Raw genomic sequence first — 24,532 nt, 5'->3', positions numbered from 1 at the left:
TCACCTCCACGCCCTGCTGTGTGAGGGCTAAAGGAGACAGCCAAAAGAAACTTGCTTTATAAATAAGGGTTCATGGAACTAACTCCAGCTAGGAGGAGATCAGCTGAGACCAAACCTCCAACAGCCTTTGGAGATCCTTCCAGGTCACCTGCATAGAGAAGATAGTTCCTTACTCAGGAAAAGGATACTGGAGAAGCCTTACTGGGGGTGACAGGCAAAGGGAAAGTTCCAGAACCACTCAACACCTGCAAAAATGAATTCCAAGAAGCTTAGGCTGAGGGGAGGAGTTATGGATGGAGAAGGCACCTTGGAACTCATTCTCCAAATCCAAAGAATCAGTACACAAATACCAAGGAATAAAAGCCAAGACCCTAGTCTAGACACAAAATTGGAGAACTTTCTACCTCAGTTGACAACCACATATTTATGGAGTATCACTGAGACCCAGGACCCTCAAGGTAGAGGCTAATCAAACCTGATTCCTATGAGAGCTTCCAGGCATATCCAGAAGATAACCACAGAGTAAACATAATGATCACTCTAGGAGAGACTACTGAGAAAGGGCCACCTCATTTCTGGTGATGGGAAAGCAATGTCACGGAGCACTTACAGAGACTCAGCTTCAATCCCCTCTGCTCAAACAAGCACATGTGAAAATGCACACACTGTCCCTCCATTCTTCTCTGCCTGCTCACAGCCTTGGGAGAATGTACTCCTGCCTTCTCAGCCCACTTTGCCCCCACGCTTGCCCCTGTCCTCTGGGACGGCTGCAGGTTACAATTCCAACCACAGGCTTCAGAAAGATGATACACTTGCTGGAGCCTGCAAAGGGTCAGGAGAGAGTACTGTTTGAAATACCAGCGTGACAGCTGGCTCCTTGTCTGTCTCTTCCTCCCCCACCCCCCTCCCCAAACTTGTCATGGTACAAGAAGTCTATAAGCAGCCCATCAGCTTTAAATATCAGTGTGCGTGAAGAAGAGCACGAGAGCGAGGGAGCGGGAAGTAGACAGCGAGCGCCTCTGTCGCCACTGCCTGTCAGGGAACACTAATGAATTTCACCACCAGCAGCCATGCTTCAGATGGGGGGCGAGGTGGGGGGTGGGGAGTTTTCTAGGGAGAACTTTCGCCATCTTAAACATCTTTTCCCCAAGCCCTGTTACTAAATGTCATTGCGGAGCTGAGAACTACAGCCCCCCGCCAGGATTTCAAGGGAAGGGAGGGGCTGGGAAGTGCAGGGCTGAGGCTGGAGGGAGCCAGCTGAGACCCACAATTAAGATGTTTGACCTCTGGAAAGTCTCCCACCTCACCTTACCACCATCCCCCATATTCATCTCATCAAGGCCTTGGGACACTTAGTTGAAGGAACTAGGACAAGAAGGAAGAGCCTCAGGCAGGGAGAGATGACCAGCTGTGTCTTCCTGCCCAGACTTAGCACCCACCCCACTTCATACCAACTTCAGCTATCTCACTTTGCAGTGAGGCCTGCCCACTGCAAGGGGTTAAAGTTACAGGTCATTCTTCTAGACCTGGGGGAGGTGGCATGAAGAAGACCCAGGCACCTGTCCTAACAGGAAGCTACTTGCTCCATAGATGTCAGGAGCCAGAGCTGCCTATAATTTTACAGATGAAGAAATGGAGGCTGAGAGTGGTAATTTGACTTTCCCAAGTCACATCTATAACTGATAAGTAGTGGAGGCAGGATTCGAACCTGGGTCTCTTAATTCTAAAGGCCCTGCTCTTTCCTCAATACTACGCAGCTGATCACCTCACTGTGTCCTGTGTGTCCTCTACTGCCAGGCCCTGCCCTTCCCCTCCATTCCCTCCCACTGGTACTCATGCACCTCTGACCTGGCACAGGCCACATCTGCCATGTTGCACTGAGCTGGGCTCCAGGCCAGGGTGAACCCAGCTGGGTAGAGAAAGCCCTGGGAGCAAGCCAGACCATCACCTGGGAGTCTCCACAGCTCAGAGGACATGGCTGCAGACATAAGCCTTCCCTCGGGTGCCCTCTGCACAGCTCTGATCAGCAGTGTCTGATCTGGCAACGACCTGCTGTGCAGGGGGCAAATGACATTTAATTTCCTCTCGGTCTCCCTGTGGTACAGACGAAAGGCCGTCACCTGCGTCTGGGTCTGGCGGCACAGCTGGAAGTGTTCCCAGACACGCTGCTCTGGAGAGTTCCCAACAGAAACAAGAACACAGGCGGGTGCAGAGGGCTGCCCCACAGGCCAGGCTGCTGCTCCTCCCAAGGAAAACCAACCTGAAATCCCTATTGCCAAACAGTTGCTCAAAGCCTCCAAAAGGCACTCTATTTGATAAAGCACCTCCCTGCTTCACAGCTTTTTAGCCCAACTGCCAACTATCTTTACTTCCACTTCTCCCCCATGGAGCCTACATGAAGCACACAAGTACCACAAATACCCTATCGAATAGAAAACATGCACCTCCGCAGTGTCACAAATACTCCATGAAATCCTATAACTTGTATCTCCCCAGCCCCTCTCTAGGGAAACAATAAGACAAGCGTCTCTCCAGTGTCGTTCCCATGGCAACTCTTCCAGGGACGGGCACAATACCCCACCTGTTGTGGCTGTGGGAAGTGCTGAAGCTGCCACCAGAACCTGGTCCTTTCCCATATGGAATAGCAGAAGCCCCAGCAGGGGGCAAGGGATGGGAAGGAGGCTGAACAGGTGACAGCAGGTTTCCAGGGCACTTTGGCCAGTGCCTCAGCTGATGAGCTGTTTCTTTTTGGCCAGGGAAACCCGGAGCTACTTAGCAAGTTGAGCTCTCTCCAAGATACCTTGCTCAACCTACTACAGTCTCCATGTAGCCTATGGCAACCTTGACCCTATGTCTGGGCTGCCTTTGTGTGGCCTACAATGCCCTCTGGAGGCTCCACAGAGACATCCTTCTAGTGTTCAGGATCTGGGATGTGGTCTGACCTCTGCTCTGATACAGGCGCTCATGAAGCAGCTGTTGCCCTTAATCCTCTGGCTGGTCTCCTCTGCCCTGATTTCAGCTCCCCTGACTCCTTCAAGACATGTAAACACTTGGCCTATAAGGAGTCACACTTCTGGGTAGGCATTAGAACAAACCGGTGATTTTTTAACAGTGCTTCATGGAGTGCTAGGGCTCTGAAAGAAGGACATCAGGCTACTTCATGGACTGGGAAAGATAGGTGAAGAATGGGCAGAGCCTTGCCCCAGCTTCCGCCCTAACAATTCAACTTAATATTGGGTTTTCCTTAACATTTTGTTCCAAAAAAAAAACTTTACTGCTAAAAAATACTACCTATTCTGCTTCTACAGTGCTCCTCTGGGTTTTCACAGCATTTGTTTTGTGTCTTCTTTGTAACGTTTTTATACTGTACCTTACTTACCCTGTAATTAGTTATGCATGTGCTGGTCTTTCTGACTTGGTGGTCCCTACAGTCCCCAGCACAGTAATTCCTGGGCCGGAGCAGCTTTCAACAGGGGCTGACTTTAGGCTACTGCTGGAATGTCAGCACCTCCAGGATACACCATGTTTTGCACCTTCAATGGCAGCTTCCAACAGCATTCCTTGGGAGAAAAGGTCTACAGTGAAGGGTAACTGACATTTACAAGAAGGTTTTAGTGAACAAGTGGCACACGCCATTCTTAAATCAGCAAATAGGGCACACTGGCTACCATGATCAATCATCTAAGTCGACCTCCAGGGGACCAAACAGACTTTTGCATTTGGCCAATCGTTGGGCAAAATGCAGCATAATTCCAATAGGAAAGTATCACTCATTAGAAGCTTCCAAACCCTGAATGTGGGACCACAGGAACACAGGATGATGCTCACCAGCTAAGTACTCAAAGATCTATCCCCTGGCTTTATGTAGCCTGTGGAGGAGTCACTTGTCCCACAATTCTGGTTATAAGACTGGAAATGGGTGAAGCCCCTTGGCCGCATCAACCACGCCCACAGCCTGAGCCTCCTTCCCCAGCCAGCTTTGGGGAAGAAGCTAGGGGATTGTGTTCCTCCTAGCTAAAGCCACTTGTTAATAGCCCTAAATTCCCTTATCCCTGGGGAAAGGAAGGTAGCAATGAGCCCTTTCCTCTCCACCCCCACCCTCCATGCATCCCAGCAGGGCCAGGGAGGACAGCCATTAGTGTGTGCCTTAGCAGACAATGGGGAGGAGAAGTCTCCAGAGCAAAGGACAACTGCAGCAATTAGAATGCAGGGAGGTTCAGAAGCTATTTAACTGGGTGACCCCTGAGGTCGCTGCATCTGACTCCCATCCCTGGATAAATATTGTATGAGAGGGGAGGCAGCGAGCGAGGGAGCCATTGGAGTGTTGCTCCTCCTTCTACTCCTTTCCCCACCCCACGCAGCTGCCTCCAGCCACATACACCAGGAACATTATTTACAGCCCTGACAGTCAAAGCAATCACTCTGCTAACCAAGAGGGAATGGACAAAGTCGACTTACCAAAAATTGACTATGGCAACTGAAGAAGAAACCAGAGCTGGTGGGGGAAGGGAGCTGAGCCAACACAGATGCAAGGCTCCCCCCACATTCTACATCCAGGTGAAGCAAATACTCTGTCACCCCAAAACCCCAAACCACTGGCAGGTGAAGCTGGTCCCAACTGGCAGAGAGTAAACCAAAGAAATGGAGCATCCTTCCACCTTTTGGGGGCCCCTTAATGGAAAAACTCCTGGATCTCATCACTACTCAGGGGTTCCTTAGCGAAAATGGAAGTAATAGTTACCTGCCCAGAGGAAGCCAGACCAGCCACATGCCACTTGTCTAGCTGGCCCCTTAGCTGACCTAGTGGGAAAGGCCAAGAGCAAGAAAGGTAGACATCACAGAAAGGGGTCAGGGCAGAGGAAGAAGAGGAGAGCGTCTGAGTGCAGGCTGCACCTCAGCCCCCACATGTGTTGCTCCTCCAGTCCTGCTCTAATGCACCCTGACATGCCTCTGAAGACAGAGAGCTGTTTGCAGTCAGCACCGTGATTTGTTAGTAATTATTTCCATGGTGTCACATTGCTGTCACTCTGTTAACAAAGAGACAGGCTGCCTCGGGCTGCCTGCAAGAAAGAATTGCAGAGAAAAAGGCCTGTCAGGCTCCCGGGATTCTCTGGGTTGGCTGGCTTTCTTCCCCAAACTAACATCCTCACAGGCTCTGGAAGAAACAGTTTTATAGAACTATCAAGTCTGAGTGTGTCACCCTTTAGCCAGGGACACTGAGAATTTATGCCACCCACTCACAGCCACCCTTCTCAAAGCCCTACAAAGCTAAGCCCCCAGAATCCACAAATCATGCAGGCATGGGCCACTATGCCACCAGCTGTAGCCTTGGGTTCCCTGGCCTTCAACTCCCAAGACCCCCATGCCCTGATTCTTCTTTCTCACTGGGATATTCGCAGCCTCTCACATGCTCTTAGGACCCTAACAAAAGAAACCTAATTCAGAACAAAGTGAAGCAGGTGCCCCAGTGGCATGGATGGGAATGAGAGAATATGATGACAGGCCATCATCCCTGCTTGAATCTGCCAACAACAGTTCAGAAGCAAAGAAGCTCAGGTGCCAACACCCCCTAGCCTCCATGTGCCTGTGCCTCTGCAAGGAGATACCCAAATACCTGCATCTGCACAGCATCTGCACTAGGAGAACTGGTGGTTTGCTTTAGCACAAAGTAATGTCTCCATTACCCTGGCTGGGAATTAGAGGACAGATTGGCAAGCGCTGACAAAACAGAGGTCACTCACCTTACAGGCATGGAAAGTTGGAGATTAATTCTCTCCTCTCACATAGGGAATCAGACACCAAGATAGTGGAAGGGAAGCACCAATATTGAGAAACCCTTTCACTGCCAAGCAGCAGCAGCAGCAGCAAACACCACCTCTCTCAGCAGCAGCAGCAAAGATGAAAGCCCACAAGCCCTAGAGAAGCCCTGCCAAAGTGGCAAGGGCCACTGCCACCTAGCTCCTGCAGAATCCCATAGGATAGAAGAGGCTGGACACAACTAAGATTCTTCTGGTATCAGGGTCCAAAAGGCAGAGAGAACAGTACCACCTGCATGCAGTGGAAGGCGAGCTCCATGAAGTCAGGCTGTTGGGAAGTTTTCTCTCTTTGTTCACTGCTGCATCCTCCATACCTAGGACAGTGCAGGGCACATACTGGTTTGTCAACATATATCTGCTGAAAGAACAAATAAATGAGCCAGTATGGCTGAAAGGCCACTTCCACCAGCCTGGGGCCTCCCTCTCCCTATCACAGGACCTCAGAGAAGAAGGAGGCTATTGTGGGTTCCAGAACAGACAGGGAAGACCAAATAGCCAAAGGACTAGAATTAGGTTTTAAAGGATGAGGGAGATTGGGACATGCTGCTAGGCCTAGGGAGATTCTCATATCAGATTTAACATTCACATACTCATTCAACAAGCATGTACTGAACAACTAAAGAAGATAGATCTTCTACCAAAAGAGAATAAATAAATTACAGTATAATAATACAATGGAATACTACATAGCAATAGAAAGACTAAACTGCTGATACATACAATCACATGGATTCATCTTTCATACATTATGTTGCACAAAGTCAGAAACAAAAGAATACATCTTGTATGATTCCACTATATAAGTCAAGAATAGGTAAAGCTAATCAAAAGTAATAGAAGTCAGAACAGTGGTTACCTGGCAAAGGCAGGGTGGGGGGGGCATTACTGACAGAAGGAGCACAAGGGAACTTTCTGGCATAATGGAAAAGGTTCTTGATCTTAATCTAGATGGTGGTTACATAGGTGTATACTTGTATAAAAATATATTGAGCTATAAACTTCGGATTTGTATATTTTATACATCCTACTATACCTCTTTCATACCTCAATTTTTTAAAACTCCCCAAAAAAGTTGATGTTCAAGAGTCACACACAGAGTTTTAAAAAAACACCAACCTAAAAAATACCTCACACAAAGGAAAATACAGATGCTCCTTGACTTATAATAGGGTTATGTTCCAATATCATAAATTGAAAATGCATTTAATATATCTAACCTACCAAACATCATAGCTCAGCCTAGCCTACCTTAAATGTACTCAGAACACTTACATTAGCCTACACTTAGGCAAAATCATCTAATAAGAGCCCATTATAGAATAAAGTATAAAATATCTCATGTAATTTACTGAATACTGTACTGAAAGAGAAAATAAGTATGGTTGTGTGGGTACTCGGAGAACCTGGTTCTAACGAACTGCACAGCACCACTGTAAAGTTGAGCCACTTTAAGTTGGGGACCATCTATATTTTCCAGGAACACCAGTGGTTCCTTGGAGCTTAGGAGACAAGGCCCTCCAGCCTTCACTCTCCATCTGACAGAAAACAGAAGGGCCCAAGAAAATAGCCAAGGTCTGAGAAGACAAAAAATGTTTTAAATAGAAAGGAATACATGGTCATGGGCTGATGAGAAGCTGCATGGAACCACTATCCCATGCCAGGTGAGCTCTAGGGCAGCAGAGATGGATCATACAACCCAGCTATGCCCCCAGCTGGTTCTGAGGCCCTCTGAAGCAGCCTGTCTGTCAGATTCTGCCACACAGCATAGAACCAGACTGCCAGAGACTGCCCTGAAGAGCCACAGACATAAGATCCAACTCGTCTTCCTGACAAGCCAGAGACTGGCTGAGCTAGCCCAATTCTGGGCTAAGGCAAAGGTCTCAGTGCATACAGCCCCTCCTACCAGCAAGGAGGAGGTGATAAGACCCTCACAGATGGTCAAGGGGAGCTCCATATATCAAATCCCAGGGCCAGACCTAGGCAGCAACACTTGCTTCTAGACCAATTAAGCAGTAAAGAACCATTCAGTCACCAGCTCTGTAGCAGGTGGCTCCCACCGCCTTAAACATCTCAAAGGCTGATCGGTCATTAAGCAAATGTCTTTATCTTTTATCAGTGTTTTAACTGAGCAAAACTTCCATTCCAGGGGTTCCTATAATCACTCCAGGGGACTATGACCCTCTGATACTTTCTGAGGTGAGGAGATGAGGCTGGCACTGGAGTCCCACCCTTCAGCCTAGAAGTGCCCAGAAAGTGGAGCACCAGAGCCTCTGTCTGCCAGGGAGGGGTCGTGCTTGTTGACCAGACAACAGAGCTTCTCCCCCAGTTTCCCTACAGGCACAAAGACCTTCCAGAGCAGACCAACTACTTCAAACTAAGGCTCTGAGGGAAGGACACAGGGTGAGATGCCTGTTGACCTGCAGCTCCAGACAACATGCAAAGTGTGAAGGGAGCAAAGGATGGGAACGAGGACAGAAACCTGCTGCTGGCCTAGGGCCTGCATATAGGCCAGCCAAGCCCACCATCAGGAGCCCCTTTACTGCCAGCTCTAGGCCCCAGGATGTGTGCAGGAGGGGGCTTTCATATGTTTGTGCGTAGGCTGGCCCCAGGGGCATCTGAGCTCTCAGCAGGGGGAGGGCACCCCTCGCTCTCCCAAGCCCAAGAACTCTCAGCCCAAGGAGCTGTCAGGCTAACGAGGCTACCCCACTACCACTCCATCTGAGCATGGCAGGCTGTGCCGCACGACTGGCTTCAGGTGGCTCTTCTTTAATTAATGGCATCCCAGGCTCTGCAGGGAGCTTCAGCCCACAATGAATGGCCCTCTCTCATTAGAGGCAAGCCTGCCACGATGTATTCAGGGTGAGGGCCAGGATTCATTTCCCTGTCTGTGGTTGGGGATGGGAGGGAGGGAAGAGGCAGCAGGGAGAGATTTATATCAAGTGACTTGGATTAGCTGCAGCTGAAACATGACCCCATCAACTCAAGCTGCCTTCTTGGGGCTAACCCAATGCACCTCTGCTGACGAGAGGGCTCTAGGGAAACTGAAGGGAGGGCAGAAAGTCTGGTTCCCATTCTCTTTGGGCTTTGGCTACAACTCTAAGGCTCAGAATACCTATATAACCTCCAGAACCTCCTTCCCCTGCCCCACACACTTTGTGTGCTCTGAGAGCCTGGGCTGACTCTGAGCCAGTCTTGCCCATCAAGAGCCTCTTCGTGGCCAGGAAGCTGACCCATTGGCCTCATATCTATAGGATATGATGGCCCTGCCATGGCCTTGAGCTGGCTCTTCTGCTTTCTTTAGTGAGCAATACCCTTATTACTTACCTCAGAGAAGCAGTCCACAATGTGGTTTGCCCCCTTAACTGTTATCTGGATAGGACCCAAGTATGTTCTGCCATAGGGCATCTGAGACCTCAGACCATCCCGCACTAAGGAAAAGGCAGGCATCAGTCTGACACACAAAAAATATGCCATCAGCAGCACCTCATACAGTGATCCATTAGGCTGAATCTCACCTCCAGGGTGGGGAGATTATGGACAACGCTATTCTCCTTTCCTCTACCTCCCCCTGGTACCATCTCCCAGGGATCATAGGAGTCGGAGTATGAGGAATTGGGATCTTCTAGGCAAAAAGGAAAACTTGGGCCTTCAGTTGTTCAAGTTTCCACTGTACTTCTCAGAATTAGAAACAAGACCACTCTGCTAGCCACTTAGCTGGTTGTAGACCTATCAGCTAGATGGATTCGAGCTGGCAGCAAACAGCACACAGTTCCACGAACTCCCCTTGCAAATCCCACTAAACTTTCAATTTTGCTTGTGCTGAGGAGAAAAAACATACTTCAGAACCTTTCTATTTTCAGCCCTCTTAGAATGCCCAGTTCACTAGGAGAGCTGGAGGGTGGGCCCTCACCTGTCCCTGTCAGCCTATGAGAAGGCTGCTTTGCAGGCCTGCTGTGTCCCTAGGAAGGCTAGGGCAGATACCTACCATCTGCACACACTGCACTCTCTTCACGTCATCCATGCTTCTCCCTGGCCCTTGTGCAGGAGCATTCATACAGCCTTCCTTTCCTATGCAGAATGAGATGTAGCTCAGTTCCGCTTTGCTAAGCCCTATTTGGCAATGTGTCTAAACACATGCAAACTTAATTAGTTCAGGAGGGGAGCCCAAGCGCTTGCAGTGACAGATAAAAGTAATGGGAAATGAGACAAGTCAGGACTGGCAGGGAGTTCTTACACAAGCCACTTCCCCAGCAGGCTGCCAATCAAAGGTGATGCAGCTCAGTGCAAGTGGCACACCCATGGGCAAGGGGCAAGGCTTTCATGAGCTTAGTGACATGATGAGATGCCCCATGTGCTTCTAAACATAAACACAGGATAGAGGTATCCAAAGTGATGTTGGCTGTGGTTTCCTTAAAACAGGTCTGAGAATTCGTTAATTTGTAGCCCAGCTAGGAGGCTCTCAGGCAGCCACAAATCATCCCCCACCACATCTGGCCAACCACGCCCCCACATCATAATGAACCTCCACCAACATCAGACCAGTAACCAATAGCTTAAGGTGTCAGAGAACATCCAGAGGCTCTGCCACTCAGTGCAAACAAAGGAGAGGAGGAAGAGCACTCCCACTATATCACAAAGCCAAGGAGACAGAAGCAGATGGTCAGATGGCATAGTGGTTAAACACATGGAGTCTAGAGTCAGAATGCCTTGGTTCAAATCCCTGCCCTGCCACAAACAGATGTGTGCCCTTGACAAATTACTTACCTTTCTGAGTCCTAGTTTATTCATCTGTTAAAAAAGAGTTATAAAAAGAACTTATTTCATGGGATTGTGGTAAGGATTAAATGACATAATAAAGGTAAATAACACAACAGGGCTCCAGGTATCTAACAAGTGCTCAATAAATGTTGGCTAGTTTTATTCTCTGATGTCAACTTTTCCAGATGACCTGTGGGCCATCTCACCCAGTACGCACTATGGAGGGCTCAACACAGTGCTGGCAGTGAGAAAATCCAGGGTCTTCCTGACATTAGCAGCATAGTTCTCTAACTCCTATTAGGCTGGTGCAGCAAGGCCCAAGATGTCTTCTTCTGTTCCATCTGTCCTGTATACTGGAAACTAATGCCCCTGAATCTACCTACTAGCGACTTTCTGTCATTCTTTCTGAGCAGCGATTCTACAGAACCACTCTATTAATTAGTTGTCATTTATTTGACAAATATTCATTGAACAATTACTACATATCAAGCCTTGCCCTAGGGTTACAACAGTGCTCACAGTCTAGTGAGAGAGACAGATAAGAAGCAGCAGCTACAATACACTTTTATGTATGAATAAGTACATGTGCTCCACGAACACAAAGGAAGGCACCTAGAGAAAGATGTTAAGAGGGATCATTAGGAATTGGCCAGCTAAAGCACCTGGCTGGTGGAATGGGGGATGAGGGGTGGGGATGCATGGAGAGTATTAAGAGATGAGGCTAGAGAAATAAGCACAAACCTAGAAAGCCTAGATAAACAGTGTGAACTTTACCCTGGGGGCAAGGGTGAGCCTTAGAGGGTGTTAAGCAGAGATGTGACAATCTGCTGCAATTAGAAAAATGGAATAGAAGCAGCAAGACTGGAGTCTAAGAGACTAGTTAGAAGGCTTTTGTAGTAATCCAAGAAGAACATGATCATTTTAACTAAAGCAGGGGCAGTGGCGACGGAAAGAAGGGATTGAATTTGAGAAACCTCTGGGAGGCAGAATCAACAGGATTTGACAATTAACTGGTTGTGGCTAGAGAAAGAATGATTCTCAGGTTTCTGACAGAACAACTGAGCAGACGGTACCAGTCATTATTTGAGGGAATGCTAGAGGACAGGGTATGGTAAGAAAGATAACACCTGAGCTTTGAGGGTCCTGTGGACATCTAAGTGGAGGTGTAGAATAGGTAGGTGGATATGAAGGCTTGGAGTTCAGGTGCAGACAGAACAGATTTCTAAAAGAGTTCCCATTTCTCAGTTGGAGAAAAATATTAGAAGACATCAGCATACAGAGAATAGTTGAAGCTATGGCAAAAGGTGAGATCAGTCTGGTAAGTGTGAGTGTGTGAATTAAAAAGAAAAGACAGCTAGGACAGAGATAAAAGAAATACCAATATTTAAGAAACACCAGCAATTAAGAAAAAAGTAATGAAAGAAGTATCTGCAAAAGCGGTTGAGAAAGAGAAGTCAGAGAAACAGAAGACACAACAAAAGTGAAGATACAGAGTATTTCAAGAAGGATGAAATGGTCAACTCTTGAATGATGCCAACAGGGCCCAGCCTGACCCACAGCAAGCATGTCCCTGGCCCACCCTTTCAGCCACCTTCCACACCCCCATAGGATAGTCATTACCCCACAATGCTCTCCAGGTGTGTGGTTCTATCACTGCACCTTTCACTCCAGGTAACAGCAGTCTCACCCTTCAATGGTCTTGACTGCCTGACTGCAGCCCTGAGGGAACCCTCAGTAGTCCCTGCTGAGTGCATGCTCCCCAACTCCAACAGTGAGCAGTGCACTATGGGCAAGTATCTTTTGATCTCCAAACTTTCAAAAACCTGAAGTGCTCCAGGTCCACACCTGCAGAGCACAGGCAGAGGGGTGCAGTATGCACACCACACCAGAAAAGCAGGGAAAAAACTGAAACCAAATGCCAGCCCAGCATTTAAATGTTCAACCTCCAGTGGGAGGAAAACTTCCCATTCCAAAGCTGAGGCTGAACCTAGATGAGGGACCTCTCAATAGACTTTGAGCATGCCCCTGGCCCCTCCTCCAACAGAATGCAGCATCTGATTATTCTGACCCTCTCCAGACTGGGCCTCTTCCCAGACTGCACCAAGGGCCAGAATCTTCCTCAGGCCAGCTCTTTCCCTCTTCCTGATCTGCCCATCTTCTCAGACCCAAAGCCCACTGAGAAAGCCTCTGGTCTAGCTTCTCAGCCATGCTGTGCTTCTCACCTGGTGACCTGGATCTTCTAGCTACAGACTAAAATCTAAGTTCCTCAAGTGAGCACTTGTAGAAGTGTCACTCCTGGATGCGAGGGCGATCTGGCTGTGACATCTGTCACCCCACTGATCGCCAGGGTTGATTCGGCTGATCTGGCTGACTAGGTGGGTGTCCCCTTCCTCCTTCACCACTCCATGTGCGTCCCACCCGAAGCTGCACGCTCGGTCGAAGAGAATGACCTTCCCCAATAGAGGAGAGGACCATTCTTTGGTCAAGGACATACAAGTAGCTGCGCTCCCCTGCTAGAACCTCCAAACAAGCTCTCAAGGTAGAAGTGTCACTCCTCATTCTACACCAGCCCTACCCTCCCACCATGCCTAAGATGGAACCTGATGAAAGAGACAATCCCTACTTGGGTGAGCAGAGAAACAACACTAAACCCAATGGAAGCATCAAGAAACACTAAGTAAGGCAAAGGAAAGGCAGGCCAGGAAGGGAAGGCAAGCTGACCAAGGGCCAAACCCCTAACAAGCATTTCTTGAAAAACTTTAGAGGAAAAATTAATTCTGCACCTACTAAATTAAAAGCCCACCTTAGCAGGATCTGTGACCACAGCATCAAAGCCCATGTAAACCTGAATATCAACTCATCTGGCTTTGACAAAAGATGGACACGAAATGATTTTGTGAGATTTCTTTTCTCCAGTGGGATTTCGGCTGCCGCTTCAACTCCCATTTCTCAGTGCCTCACTAATCAGGCCCTTTCCAATAAGAGTGATGTGAAGCTGGTTTTGGGGGTAGAGGGGTAAAGACAGCAATGAGAAGAAGCCATGGCTCCCAGAAACCAGAGTGTGAAATGAAAATATTTGCTGAATTCCTCAGACTTAGTTAAATCTGAAAATGGATGTCAAAATAAGAAGTAAGCCACATACTAACAAGTTGTGAGTGTCAACTTAACACCACCCTTGTCAGGCTCATCAGCAGCCTTTACCAGGCACAGAAAAAGGCAATAGCTATGACGAGCCTCTGACGAGAGGTTCGAGGAATGCCGATAAGCTGTGCACTGTCACGCAGCACTACTTAGGCTTCCTCTGACTGTTTTTATTATGTTACACATTTAATTAAGAGCCTTCCCAGCAGTTATGCGGAGGCCTGCTTCTAAAAGGCAGCCACAGAGCTCTCCTCCCCCAAGCCTTGCCACCTGCTTCCTTCCTGCACTTCCCTTTTCCAGAGCTTCACTGACCTTCCCAGTTCAAACCCAAACCAGCCACCGCAGTCAGCCCTACCCATCTCTTTTGGAAACTATGTGGTCTTAGAATTCAATTCTGTCTCGCTACAAGTCTTTACCTCTCTGAACCTCAGGGGTTTTTTGTTTAGTTTGTTTTGTTTTGTTTTTCTCATCTATAAAAGGGAGACACCACCTCCAGTCAGAGATGGTAGTTAGGACTGAAAGAGATGATATCTGCTCATTAAAACTTAGGTTCCTTTTATATTTATTTGGATTGCATAACCCAATCCCTCTTCTTGATGACCTTATATCTTGTGAAGATGCAAAGCAGTCGTGTAAGTCCCCAATATCTGTCCAGGGGCCACTTGTACAGTGCAAGGCCCAAGGGCCAGAATAGGCCAGACCCAAAGAAGACAATGCCCTCTGACATTCCCTATCCATCTCAGGAGGAGATCAACTCCAAACTTAGGAGACCCAGCCAATAGTCTCCAACCTCATGTACAGGCAAGTTTTCCTATATACATATATGTACACACCATGCACAGTTACAGCAGAAGGTTCTGAAATGCGACGTTTAGAAGATGAGTACACCAAAGAGAGAAAAACACTGGAAGAACGGGAACTCTGGACTGGGGCAAAGAGCCCTGCTCCTGGGGCACATGAGCGCAGAAGGAACCAGTTCTGTCTTCCGTAACCAGGGCAGGATCAGGAAACAAAGGAGAAAACACAGTAGGGACAAAGGAAGTAAAAGGAGACTGGTGACTTGAGCAGCTTCCTAGAAGCAGCTCTCTCTCATCCCACCACTGGGCTCTCAGTTGCTTCACCAAGGTCTTGCAGGCCAGATAAAAGGGTCACATAGTATAACAGTTAAAGCCAGGTTGCCTGGGTTTGTCATCCTGAATCTTGCCCCACCTTGAACAGTTTCTCCTGGGCTACAGAGCTCCATGTAAGTCCCTTCTCAGATTCAAGGGCTTAAAGCTGCCAGCACACCAGAAACAAGAACAAGCCTTTCTCTACCTCACCTTCTCCATGGACTCCTCCGCCGATTCCTATTTGCTTCCAGTCCCAGCCTGTATAATTTCCCTAACAAATGAGTGTCATCTGGGAGTACAGAGACTCTGGAGCAAACCTAGAGATGTGCAGTCAGTGTGTGTACACAACCTAAAGGGTGTGGGAGATGAGGTACTTGTGTACTTATGTGATCTGGGGCTTGTTCTTCCTCCCGTCTTGCCTAGAGAGTTAGGGTCCATTAGCAGGCTTGATAACCACCTGGGTGCATAACTTCACCTCAATACACAGCATCCAAAAGGCATAAAAGGACATTGGTGAGAAGATAATGCCTGTTTTGGTACTAAATGTCACTCTAGAGCCACTATTCCCCACCCCTCACCAACACCCCATCTTATTATGCTCAAAAGTTCACACACACACACACACACACATTATGCTCAAAAGTTCAAACACACACACACACACACACACACACACGCAGAATGCCTGCTGCTGCCTTCAGTCACAAAGAACACGGAGGTATCGATTCTATCAATCCTCAGCAAACAATGCCCCCACCACCTCCAACCCCCTTTAGTTCCCTGGGGGCTGTCTGAAGCCAGGTATCCATGAGGACAGACAAAATGCAGAAGTGTCAGCCCAGAAAAGGAACCAGTTCTGTCTTCCATAACCAGGTCAGGATCAAGAGACAAAGGAGAAAACATAGTAGGGACTGGGAAAGAGGAGACTGGTGACTTGAGCAGCTTCCTAGAAGCAGCCCTCTCTCATCCTACCACTGGACTCTCAGTTGGATCTTGCAGGGTCTTGCAGGCCAGATAAAAGGGTCACATAGTATAACAGTTAAAGCCAGGTTGCTTGGGTTTAAATCCTGACTGTGTGTGTCCTTGGGCAAGTTACTTAACCTCTCTGTGCCTTAATTTCCTCAGCTACAAAATAGGAATAATAATAATACCTACTTTATAGGGTTGATAAATTAGTTACTATTTCCACAGCACTTAGAATAGTAAACACTATGTATCTTGTTAAAAAATTTTTTTGTTTTCAAGATCCTTTTAACTCCTTCCTTCCAGGGCACAAACATGTAGCCCAGAAATTGAAAGGGCTATCATGATCAGTGACACTTGGCAAAGGCAGGAAAGCCCCAACAACAGCAGTCCAGATAGGGCCCTTGACTGGCCTACACTCTGCTCCAGAAAGGCAGAAGGCAGGACTCCCAACCCTCCTGTAGCCCTTGTAGCCCCAAAGATCCAGGGAATCCCTGACCCAGCTGCCCTGTGGGCTTGAACATTTAAGTTCCAAAAGGCAAGACCTGGTCCCACAGATTCCAAGCTCTGCCAGCAAAGTAGCCCTTCTCATACTCACATGACTTTTAAGTCCCAGTCTCCACAGGTGACAAAAATTGACTTGACGTTTGGATCTAAGAGGCCTTCCTTCGCCATCCACTCATCGACCCTCTGAAAAGTACACAAGAACAGATGAGATTTTCCTCTTTTTGTTCCCTGAGCTTGTGAAGAGCCACAACAGTGAAACGTAGATAAGCTGCTTGTAATCAGTGCAGGAGGAAATTGTAATCTTATCCAGCCATGGCTCCACTCTGGGCTCTCAGCCTTGGCTCAGAACTATGGAGGCACTTGGAGGATGACCCTTAGGAAGATCCCACCCACCCAAGCGTGTCAGGGGAGGGAAGCTTTCTACTCCTCCACTGTCTGGCAGCCTGCCCCAGATCCCAGCACGTCAGTCCCAATACCTTACTCTGACCTGTTTGTTCCTCTTATCGGTCCTTAGAAAAAAGGCATAACCCAGCACAGACACTGGCTGTCCTGGGTCTTGAAAGCAGGCTGGAAAGAGACTACAAGCAGGGACTCCAATCCACAGCTTCATTCATTCATTTATTCATTTTACCCTTCCACCAAATGTTTGTTAGCCAAATTTATGAATTTGGTTATTCACCAAATAAAAATGAAGAAAAATTTCACTTTCAGAAGAGGCACCTTTGCTGGGTTAGAGCCCTGACACCTGGGATATCACTGCTACTCTGGTCGCTAAAAGCTCATAAACTAGCCCATGACATCGTATTTCTCCTCTTCCTGGTTGAGGATTCAAATTCAGCAAAATATTTCAAAGTTGAGCTCAATTCCTACACAGGGAAAGAAACTGCTCCTAATATACTTTATGTCTTTCTTTCCCTTCATCCCTTTGATTGGTTTTATTATTTGCACTCACACTGGAAGTCCAAGTACTAACGTCAGTATATAACAAGAGAATCATAAAGAATTCGTGAAGCACTGCCTGTGTTTCAGAAGATCCTAAGGCATAGAGAGGAAGTAGAACAGATCACACCACTGCTTGACATGGAGGAACACAGAAGAGGATACTACAGAGGCAAAGGTACAGGTACAACAATTTTGTGTTTGAGGAGCAATAAACTGTCTAATATCTGCCTTCCCTACCAGTCTATAAGCACCATGAGGCAGGAACTCTGTCTTATTTACTACCCGAATCCCTAACCCAGCAGTGTCTACTCAATAGACATTTGCTGATATAGTGAAAACATCAGTAGGTAAAAGTTAGTATGACCAAAGTCCACAGCATATAGAAAGGAGGGACAAGAAATGAGGCTGGGGCGTAGGTTAAGCCAGACCGTGAAAGGCCTTGTGTGCTCGGCAGGCAATGGAGATCCCATGGATATCTTTAAGTAAGATTACTTCTAGAATGTGTAGCCTGCCTCCCTGAACACCTCTGAGATGCTGGAGGCCTGGTCCATGATAAAGCAGTCCTTGAGTAAGGCTAAGGATCCTATTTATTCCATGGCTATGGCAATCCTACCCCTGGAATATCAGAACTACTCCCTAGTGCCAGACTATGCAGACCATGTGGTCTCTAAACCGTCTTCACAGTCTGTACGTAGTCCTCCTCAGCCCAAGAATCTCCCCAGCAGCTAAATTCCGGACTTTCCACTGCTGAATGGTCTGTCTTCCCATTCACTTTGGCACAACCCCTTAGTTTCACATGTACAACACACACACATGAATACTTTCCTCAGGGTCACCTGAAGGAAATAAGGCAAACTTTACACAAAAAAAGAAGTAAGATGAACCTGGAGCTTCCTAAATTAGCATAACCCCACTGGCCTTACATCCCCAAAGTAAGCGCTTCATGTGCTAGGGGGCCTCCCCAATGCACCAACTCCTGCTCAGAAGGAAAACTGTCAGGAGGCCATGCCCAGCAAGACCAGGACTTCACCATGAGAAGCACTTAACACTCATTGGGGTCCTTGGAAGCTTAGGACTCAGGCCATTCATTCATGCAGCATATATTTAGCAAGCACTTTTTACTATGAGTCTCTCCAGAGAAGTGATAACTACATTTGGAATCAGGCCTGTCCTTTTCCTTTTCTTCTCTGCTTGAATGAATAAAGGGTTAGAGGAACAACCAAGACAACCACAATCAGCTGGGCCAGCCCTCCCAGTTACTGAAGGTCTGTCTAGTGGGGCCCAGCTTGAGCATTACTTAGAACAAATGAGTCAGACAAACATCTAGCTGAGTGCCTTCTCAGGGCCTGGGTTGGGACAAGAAATTTTCTCTTCAGCTCTATAACCGACTCAGAGCTAATGGGGACAAAGAGCAGCCCAGTTTGGTGTCCTTGTTCTGCCAGAAACTCCCTATTCGGGCTGATGCCAGGAATCTTCCTTCCTCACCCATAAAGTATGCAGAAGTAGCAGAAAGTAGCTTGCTGAATGAGACTCAGAATCCTCTGAGCATCCTGCTCCAGGACTGGCCAGGGGGTTGCCTCCTGAAGACCACATCTGCCCCCTCAACTGGGGCCACTGAGAAAAAAACCCATAACCTCAACAGCCCTGATTTGGTGCTGGCCCAGAGCAAGCATCCTCCTCCCAGGATCCCAGCCACAGATGTTCCAGGGGAAATCTGCCTGTACTCGGGCCTCCCTCAATGGCCAAGTCCTGGCTGGGGATGCTGGATAGGACACAAGGAAGTATGGGTCCTCTCTTTCTCCTCTACTCTGGTCTTACAGGGAGCAGTCCATGCTGAGGAGCTGCCTCAGTCATAGAACTGAATCTCCATTTAAAAAAGAGAGTCAATGGGGCCGAGAGGCACCTCAGACCTCATCTTATCTTCTCCCAGTCTATTGCAGGTGCCCTAATCCTGCCCAACCAGAGCCTGGGGTAACACATTCCCAGTGACAGGGAGTGCGTTCTGCCACTGAGATACAGACCTCATCTTATCTTCTCCCAGTCTATTGCAGGTGCCCTAATCCTGCCCAACCAGAGCCCGGGGTAACACATTCCCAGTGACAGGGAGTGCGTTCTGCCACTGAGATAAGCCTAAACCTGGCTCCATCCTGAGGGTCCCCAGGAAATTCAGTCCACATCTCTCTCCCCGATGGGACAGGATTTCTCGCCTAAACAAAGATATCTTGCGCCCTTCTCCTGCCTCTTCCCTATGTCCTCTAGGTTACCTCCCTCCAATGCAGATGTGTCCTGCTACTCCTTCAGACACTCTTCTTTCTCTTTTGCTTTGATAAAGTCTGAGCTGTGTGTTTATGGGCCTTAAAAATAAACAAAGCACCTAATGAGATCCTCTTCTCCCCTCCCCCTATAGAGAAAGACGTGCAAAGGGGACCTTCACCCCCACTGAAAACCCTCAGGGCAGGGGGGTGGGTGGGAGACAAGCTGAGGCCAAGCACTGCCCTTCTTAATTCCCTCAGGCTGAAGCACAAGAAGCGGTGACTTAACCTTTTCCAGTTCCCTGAGGAGAACATCCTAGAAGTGTGGTCTCTGCCAAGGGTTCTAAAGTCTTTAATTTGATTTCCCTCACATAGGCAATTGTTGTAATTATTCTGATTAGGAATCATTACCCAGTGCAGATTCTACACCCCTGACAGGCACAATGCATCTAGCGGCAAGCTTTAGTGGGGCAGACAGGCCCAGCCACAGCTCCTGCAGGAGCTGACAGCAAACAAAAGCTATCAATGGGGAGTTCTGGGTGAGTTAATGAAGTGCTCACATGCCACAAGAAGCCAACACTAAAGCTAAACAAAAACACCTCCAGTCCCTAGGGTTAATCCCGCAATGCCACAGCTCAGCTCCCCCACTCCCTCACCCACCTGCGCAGGCTGCCCCAGAGGCGGCCAGCACAGGGCCATGGGCCAGGAAGGAGTGGGGGCCCCTCTGCCTGACTCCTGGCAGAATTCGGACATCTTGTCAGTAACCCTGACGGGAACAGCTGGAGATGACAGATCAATGGTTCAATACTCTCAACAGCATGTCACTGATGTGACAGCAAATGTTATTCTAATCAAGCCATAATCATAGTCAAATTACACGGCTACATTCTCAGGAGGGGAGGGAGAGAAAGGCAGCAGAAAAGGGCTAGAGGTTAGGAATTAAAGGTCACTCAACCTACCTCCAGCACTTGCTGCAGGCTTGGCTGACCATCCACCATGGCTTGAATAATCCCGGTGAGCTGAAAGGAAAGAGAAATAACCTGTGGGTAGAAAACCAAGGCACAGGGACCCAAGCTGAACTGGATCCTTTCCTTTCTGTTTTTCTCCTACTGTAAAGGGCTCTGACCTGGTACTGCTTTAGGTCCAGAACCCACTGGAAGCCTTAGAAATAAAGTCCCAGAACATAATGTGAGCTTCCCCCACAAAATGCTGCCCCGAGACAGAGGTACACATACACATGCTGACCACAGAGTATGTCTCATACCTGTTTCAGCTTCCATTTTGCAAAAAATTTTATTTCACATGTTTTTTGTATCCAATAGTCTCAATAATTTCCCACAAATTGCAGTCTAAAGTAAATTCAACTCCAAGCTTCACAGAAGTTCCTGTAAAATTGGGGAGTGCTCATACAGGACAGGTGCACTTGGTTTCAAGTCCACCCCTCTCTGTGCCCTGATACCAAGCATTTCCTCTGCCACACCCTCCCTAACATCAGTGAAGCCCCATGGCATTTGCCCTTTACCCTACATACCCGGGTCCTCAATACCAACTAGCCAAACAGGAAACAGTCACCTTTAACCAATGGAAAAACTAAGACAAAAAGTCCTAATGTACAGAATCTAGCCTAGAGAATTTGTCTCACAGGCCTGTGCTCCACCTAGGTCAGGCCTAGGTTGTGAAACAAGCTTGTTGTTTTGCTTTGTTTTGAAGTAAAAATATCCCTTAAGTATGGAGTAGGGATAGACTGCCTATGAGGATCTGAGTTATGAGGACCCATGTCCTGGACACCATCTGGAAATCACCATGCCCAACATGCCCCTGGTTACTTTCAGAAAGAGTAGTATCTCAGACTTGCTTGGAAACTTCTTTTTTGGGGGGTTCGGGGGGATTGAGGATTAAACTTCAACTAAACTATAATTACATTTAATGAATACCAAATACCCAACTCACAGAAACTGCTGGCTATAAGAGGGAAGGTTATTTTCTCATAGCGACTTACATGGAATGGTAATACACACCTTTCGGGGAAGAAATTTTCATTTTAAGAATGCTGAGTTCCTCTAGGTGGGTTTCTGTAGTTCATCAAGTCATTATTAGGTGGTATTTTAAGGAAGTGTAAGGACACAGCCACTCTATTTTATATTCCAGAAACTGTTTTTATATTAATCTGTATTTTAATTGGGTAACAGCTGCTGCCTACAGACTTCCCATGGTCTAAAAGGAAAATAAATTAGAAAGATTAACTACACTGTTGTTTTGCAAGGCTTTAACCCACAGCATGCCCACCCGGCTGGCACCTCCAGACCCTTTCCTTGCTTGGGAGACCAAACAACTGCCCAGCAGAGGGAGGGCCTGAGTCAAGGAGAAGAAAACATGGCCCGCTGAGGGCTGGGGGAATGGGGATGGGGAAGTACCCTGGGTCAGCAGCTTTAATCTTGGAGTGCACAGGACTACTTTTGTTTCATTAGCAACTATTTGTGGACAGCCTACTAAGTGCTGGGCCCCATTCTAGGAACTAGGGATCCAGCAGTGAAGAAAAACTTAAAAACCCTGCCCTCATGAAATCTGCATTCTTCTTGGTAGCTCCCTTCTTACATCCAAGCCCCAGCTAGTATCCAGGGCCTGTACACCATCCAGAGCCACAACCTGAGCAGGCAGTTGCCCTGTGTTTTGTCTCAGGCATGTAAAGGCCAAACAGATTCAGAAGTAGGCTTGAGTCCAACTCCAGGTCCAACATCCAGATTACTGACTGACACCTATGCACCCACTGCTACCCATTCTGGCCCAGCTTCTCTCCTACTAAGTTCTTTCAGGGTGAGACACGTCTTCAGTTTTGGAGCTGTGGCTTAGGGTCAGGACTATCCTAGAAAGAGAGGCCCATAGCCACTCACACTTCTTAGAAAGCTCCAGGGTCCAAATGTCAGTCTTGTGTGTCTGGTCTGCACTTCCTGGGACAAGGTTAGGTCCACTCCTTCTCTTGGCTGCCACCAGTCATTCAGATGAGCTGAACACTGAAGGACTTCAAGAAAGTCTCATTCACACAGGAAACCAATGNGTACACCATCCAGAGCCACAACCTGAGCAGGCAGTTGCCCTGTGTTTTGTCTCAGGCATGTAAAGGCCAAACAGATTCAGAAGTAGGCTTGAGTCCAACTCCAGGTCCAACATCCAGATTACTGACTGACACCTATGCACCCACTGCTACCCATTCTGGCCCAGCTTCTCTCCTCCAGATTACTGACTGACACCTATGCACCCACTGCTGCCCATTCTGGCCCAGCTTCTCTCTTACTAAGTTCTTTCAGGGTGAGACACGTCTTCAGTTTTGGAGCTGTGGCTTAGGGTCAGGACTATCCTAGAAAGAGAGGCCCATAGCCACTCACACTTCTTAGAAAGCTCCAGGGTCCAAATGTCAGTCTTGTGTGTCTGGTCTGCACTTCCTGGGACAAGGTTAGGTCCACTCCTTCTCTTGGCTGCCACCAGTCATTCAGATGAGCTGAACACTGAAGGACTTCAAGAAAGTCTCATTCACACAGGAAACCAATGCACCCTTGCCAAGAACCATCTCTCCTCGAAGACAGGGCCTAGGTCAGCACCATGTAACCCACAAGGACCTGCCTTGGGCCCCAGGAAAATCACTAATGTGGGGCAAGAAAATCGCTATACCAAAAAGGAAAACCACAGTGCTGTTCAGGTGTCCTGCAGCAGGACCCTACTACAGACTAGGCAGGCTTCTTCACACCCTGGAGTCTGGCGGGTGGGGCACCAGCATCTTGAGGCTTTCAAAACTCCATTCCAGCGCTCAGCAATCCTAGAATCATCAACAAGGGAGGAGCCTAGTGAGGTGGCTCCCTTTCTCTCCATGCTCCCCACAAAACAGGTATTTTTACTTGTGGCCCAGCAAGACATGGCTCAGATGAGTTCCTAAATGATTTGAACTCAACCCCCAGAGACAAAGGGGCTTGAGCTGTTGGTTCAACTAGACACAGCCTTCTAGGGGAAGGCCTTACACCCCTTTATTAATCCCTCCAAGGATAAACCAACACTTATCAGCTCTGCCAAGGCACTGGATGAAGAGAGGATAAAATTAAGATAGTCCTTGTACCTCATACTGACAACTTGTAAGATACCTAAGACTTATATAAGCAGCTGTGATGGAGACAGACAATTTTATAAAATTAATACTGGGAAGTTCTATCTAAGGCCTAACTTAAATCATTCATGCTGCAGTTTAAGCCCATTTCCACTTAGGTTAATATATGTTTGAAAAAAGCTTTCACATCCTCACAATGAAAGTTACCAGAGCAAAGCCAAGTATTATTAAGCTGAGAACCAGGGCTCACAGGCTAAACAGAGCTCAGAGACCTTAACCACTTAAAGCAGGAGAGGTGAGGGGAAGAATTAATGTGTGCTCTGTGGCTCCTTTCACTGAGGGATTACAGATTAACTCCCACTTCTCCAGACTCAGAAACCACAAGGCAAGGGGCTTTTGACCCTGACTGATAACATGGCTGGTTACTGAGATCCCCTACCCACACAAGGGCTTTGTCCAGGAACAAGCTGGCTTCATCATAAACACTAGCAACTACAGGAAGCAGCCCAGGAAACTCAGTGCCAATAGCATGTCAGCATCTAGCGCTTTCTCCTTTCACAGTTTATCTCCAACACAATCGTATTCTGACACCAAGACAGTTTGTTGATTACATAAGCACTTGTCTCTGGTGTGCAATCTGATAATCAGATCCACTCCTTCTACTCAGACAAAGAGACCAATAAATCTCACCCTTTATAAGTACAGGTGCAAGACAAAGCCCTTTACTGGCATTTAGCAAAATGGGTATTTTTCTAGTTTTTTTTACAACAACAACAACAAAAGACTGCACATGGTCAGGGACTGTGCAGCAGCCCAGCTGCTAGCGATAGGGATCTGATGAGCTGGAGCAGATTCTAGAGGTTGTAGGGAAAGGGCTTGGGAAGGAAGGAAACACGTCCCATCCTAGCCCTGTTAGAATCATATCTACAAAAAGACTTTTTTTTTTTTTTC

General features: G+C 47.7%; 1 protein-coding gene across 4 annotated transcripts in view; it reads right to left on the bottom strand.

The window, feature by feature from the left end:
• The window catches only part of ERI3 (ERI1 exoribonuclease family member 3), a 129,844-nt gene that overhangs the window by 70,895 nt on the left and 34,417 nt on the right, over window positions 1-24,532 (bottom strand). For all 4 annotated transcript variants that reach the window (XM_008570378.1, XM_008570377.1, XM_008570374.1 and 1 more), the window contains 2 exons: window positions 20,448-20,507; window positions 16,386-16,477 (listed from right to left, as the gene is read on the bottom strand). In XM_008570378.1, the coding sequence (XP_008568600.1) occupies window positions 16,386-16,477; window positions 20,448-20,507 (152 nt within the window). The remainder of the gene's footprint in view (window positions 1-16,385; window positions 16,478-20,447; window positions 20,508-24,532) is intronic.

The sequence above is a fragment of the Galeopterus variegatus genome, unplaced genomic scaffold, assembly GCF_000696425.1.
Source record: "Galeopterus variegatus unplaced genomic scaffold, G_variegatus-3.0.2 Scaffold598, whole genome shotgun sequence".
Lineage (NCBI taxonomy): Eukaryota > Metazoa > Chordata > Mammalia > Dermoptera > Cynocephalidae > Galeopterus > Galeopterus variegatus.
Note: the sequence above shows the minus strand (reverse complement) of the source record. Positions and strands in the feature narration are given on the sequence as shown.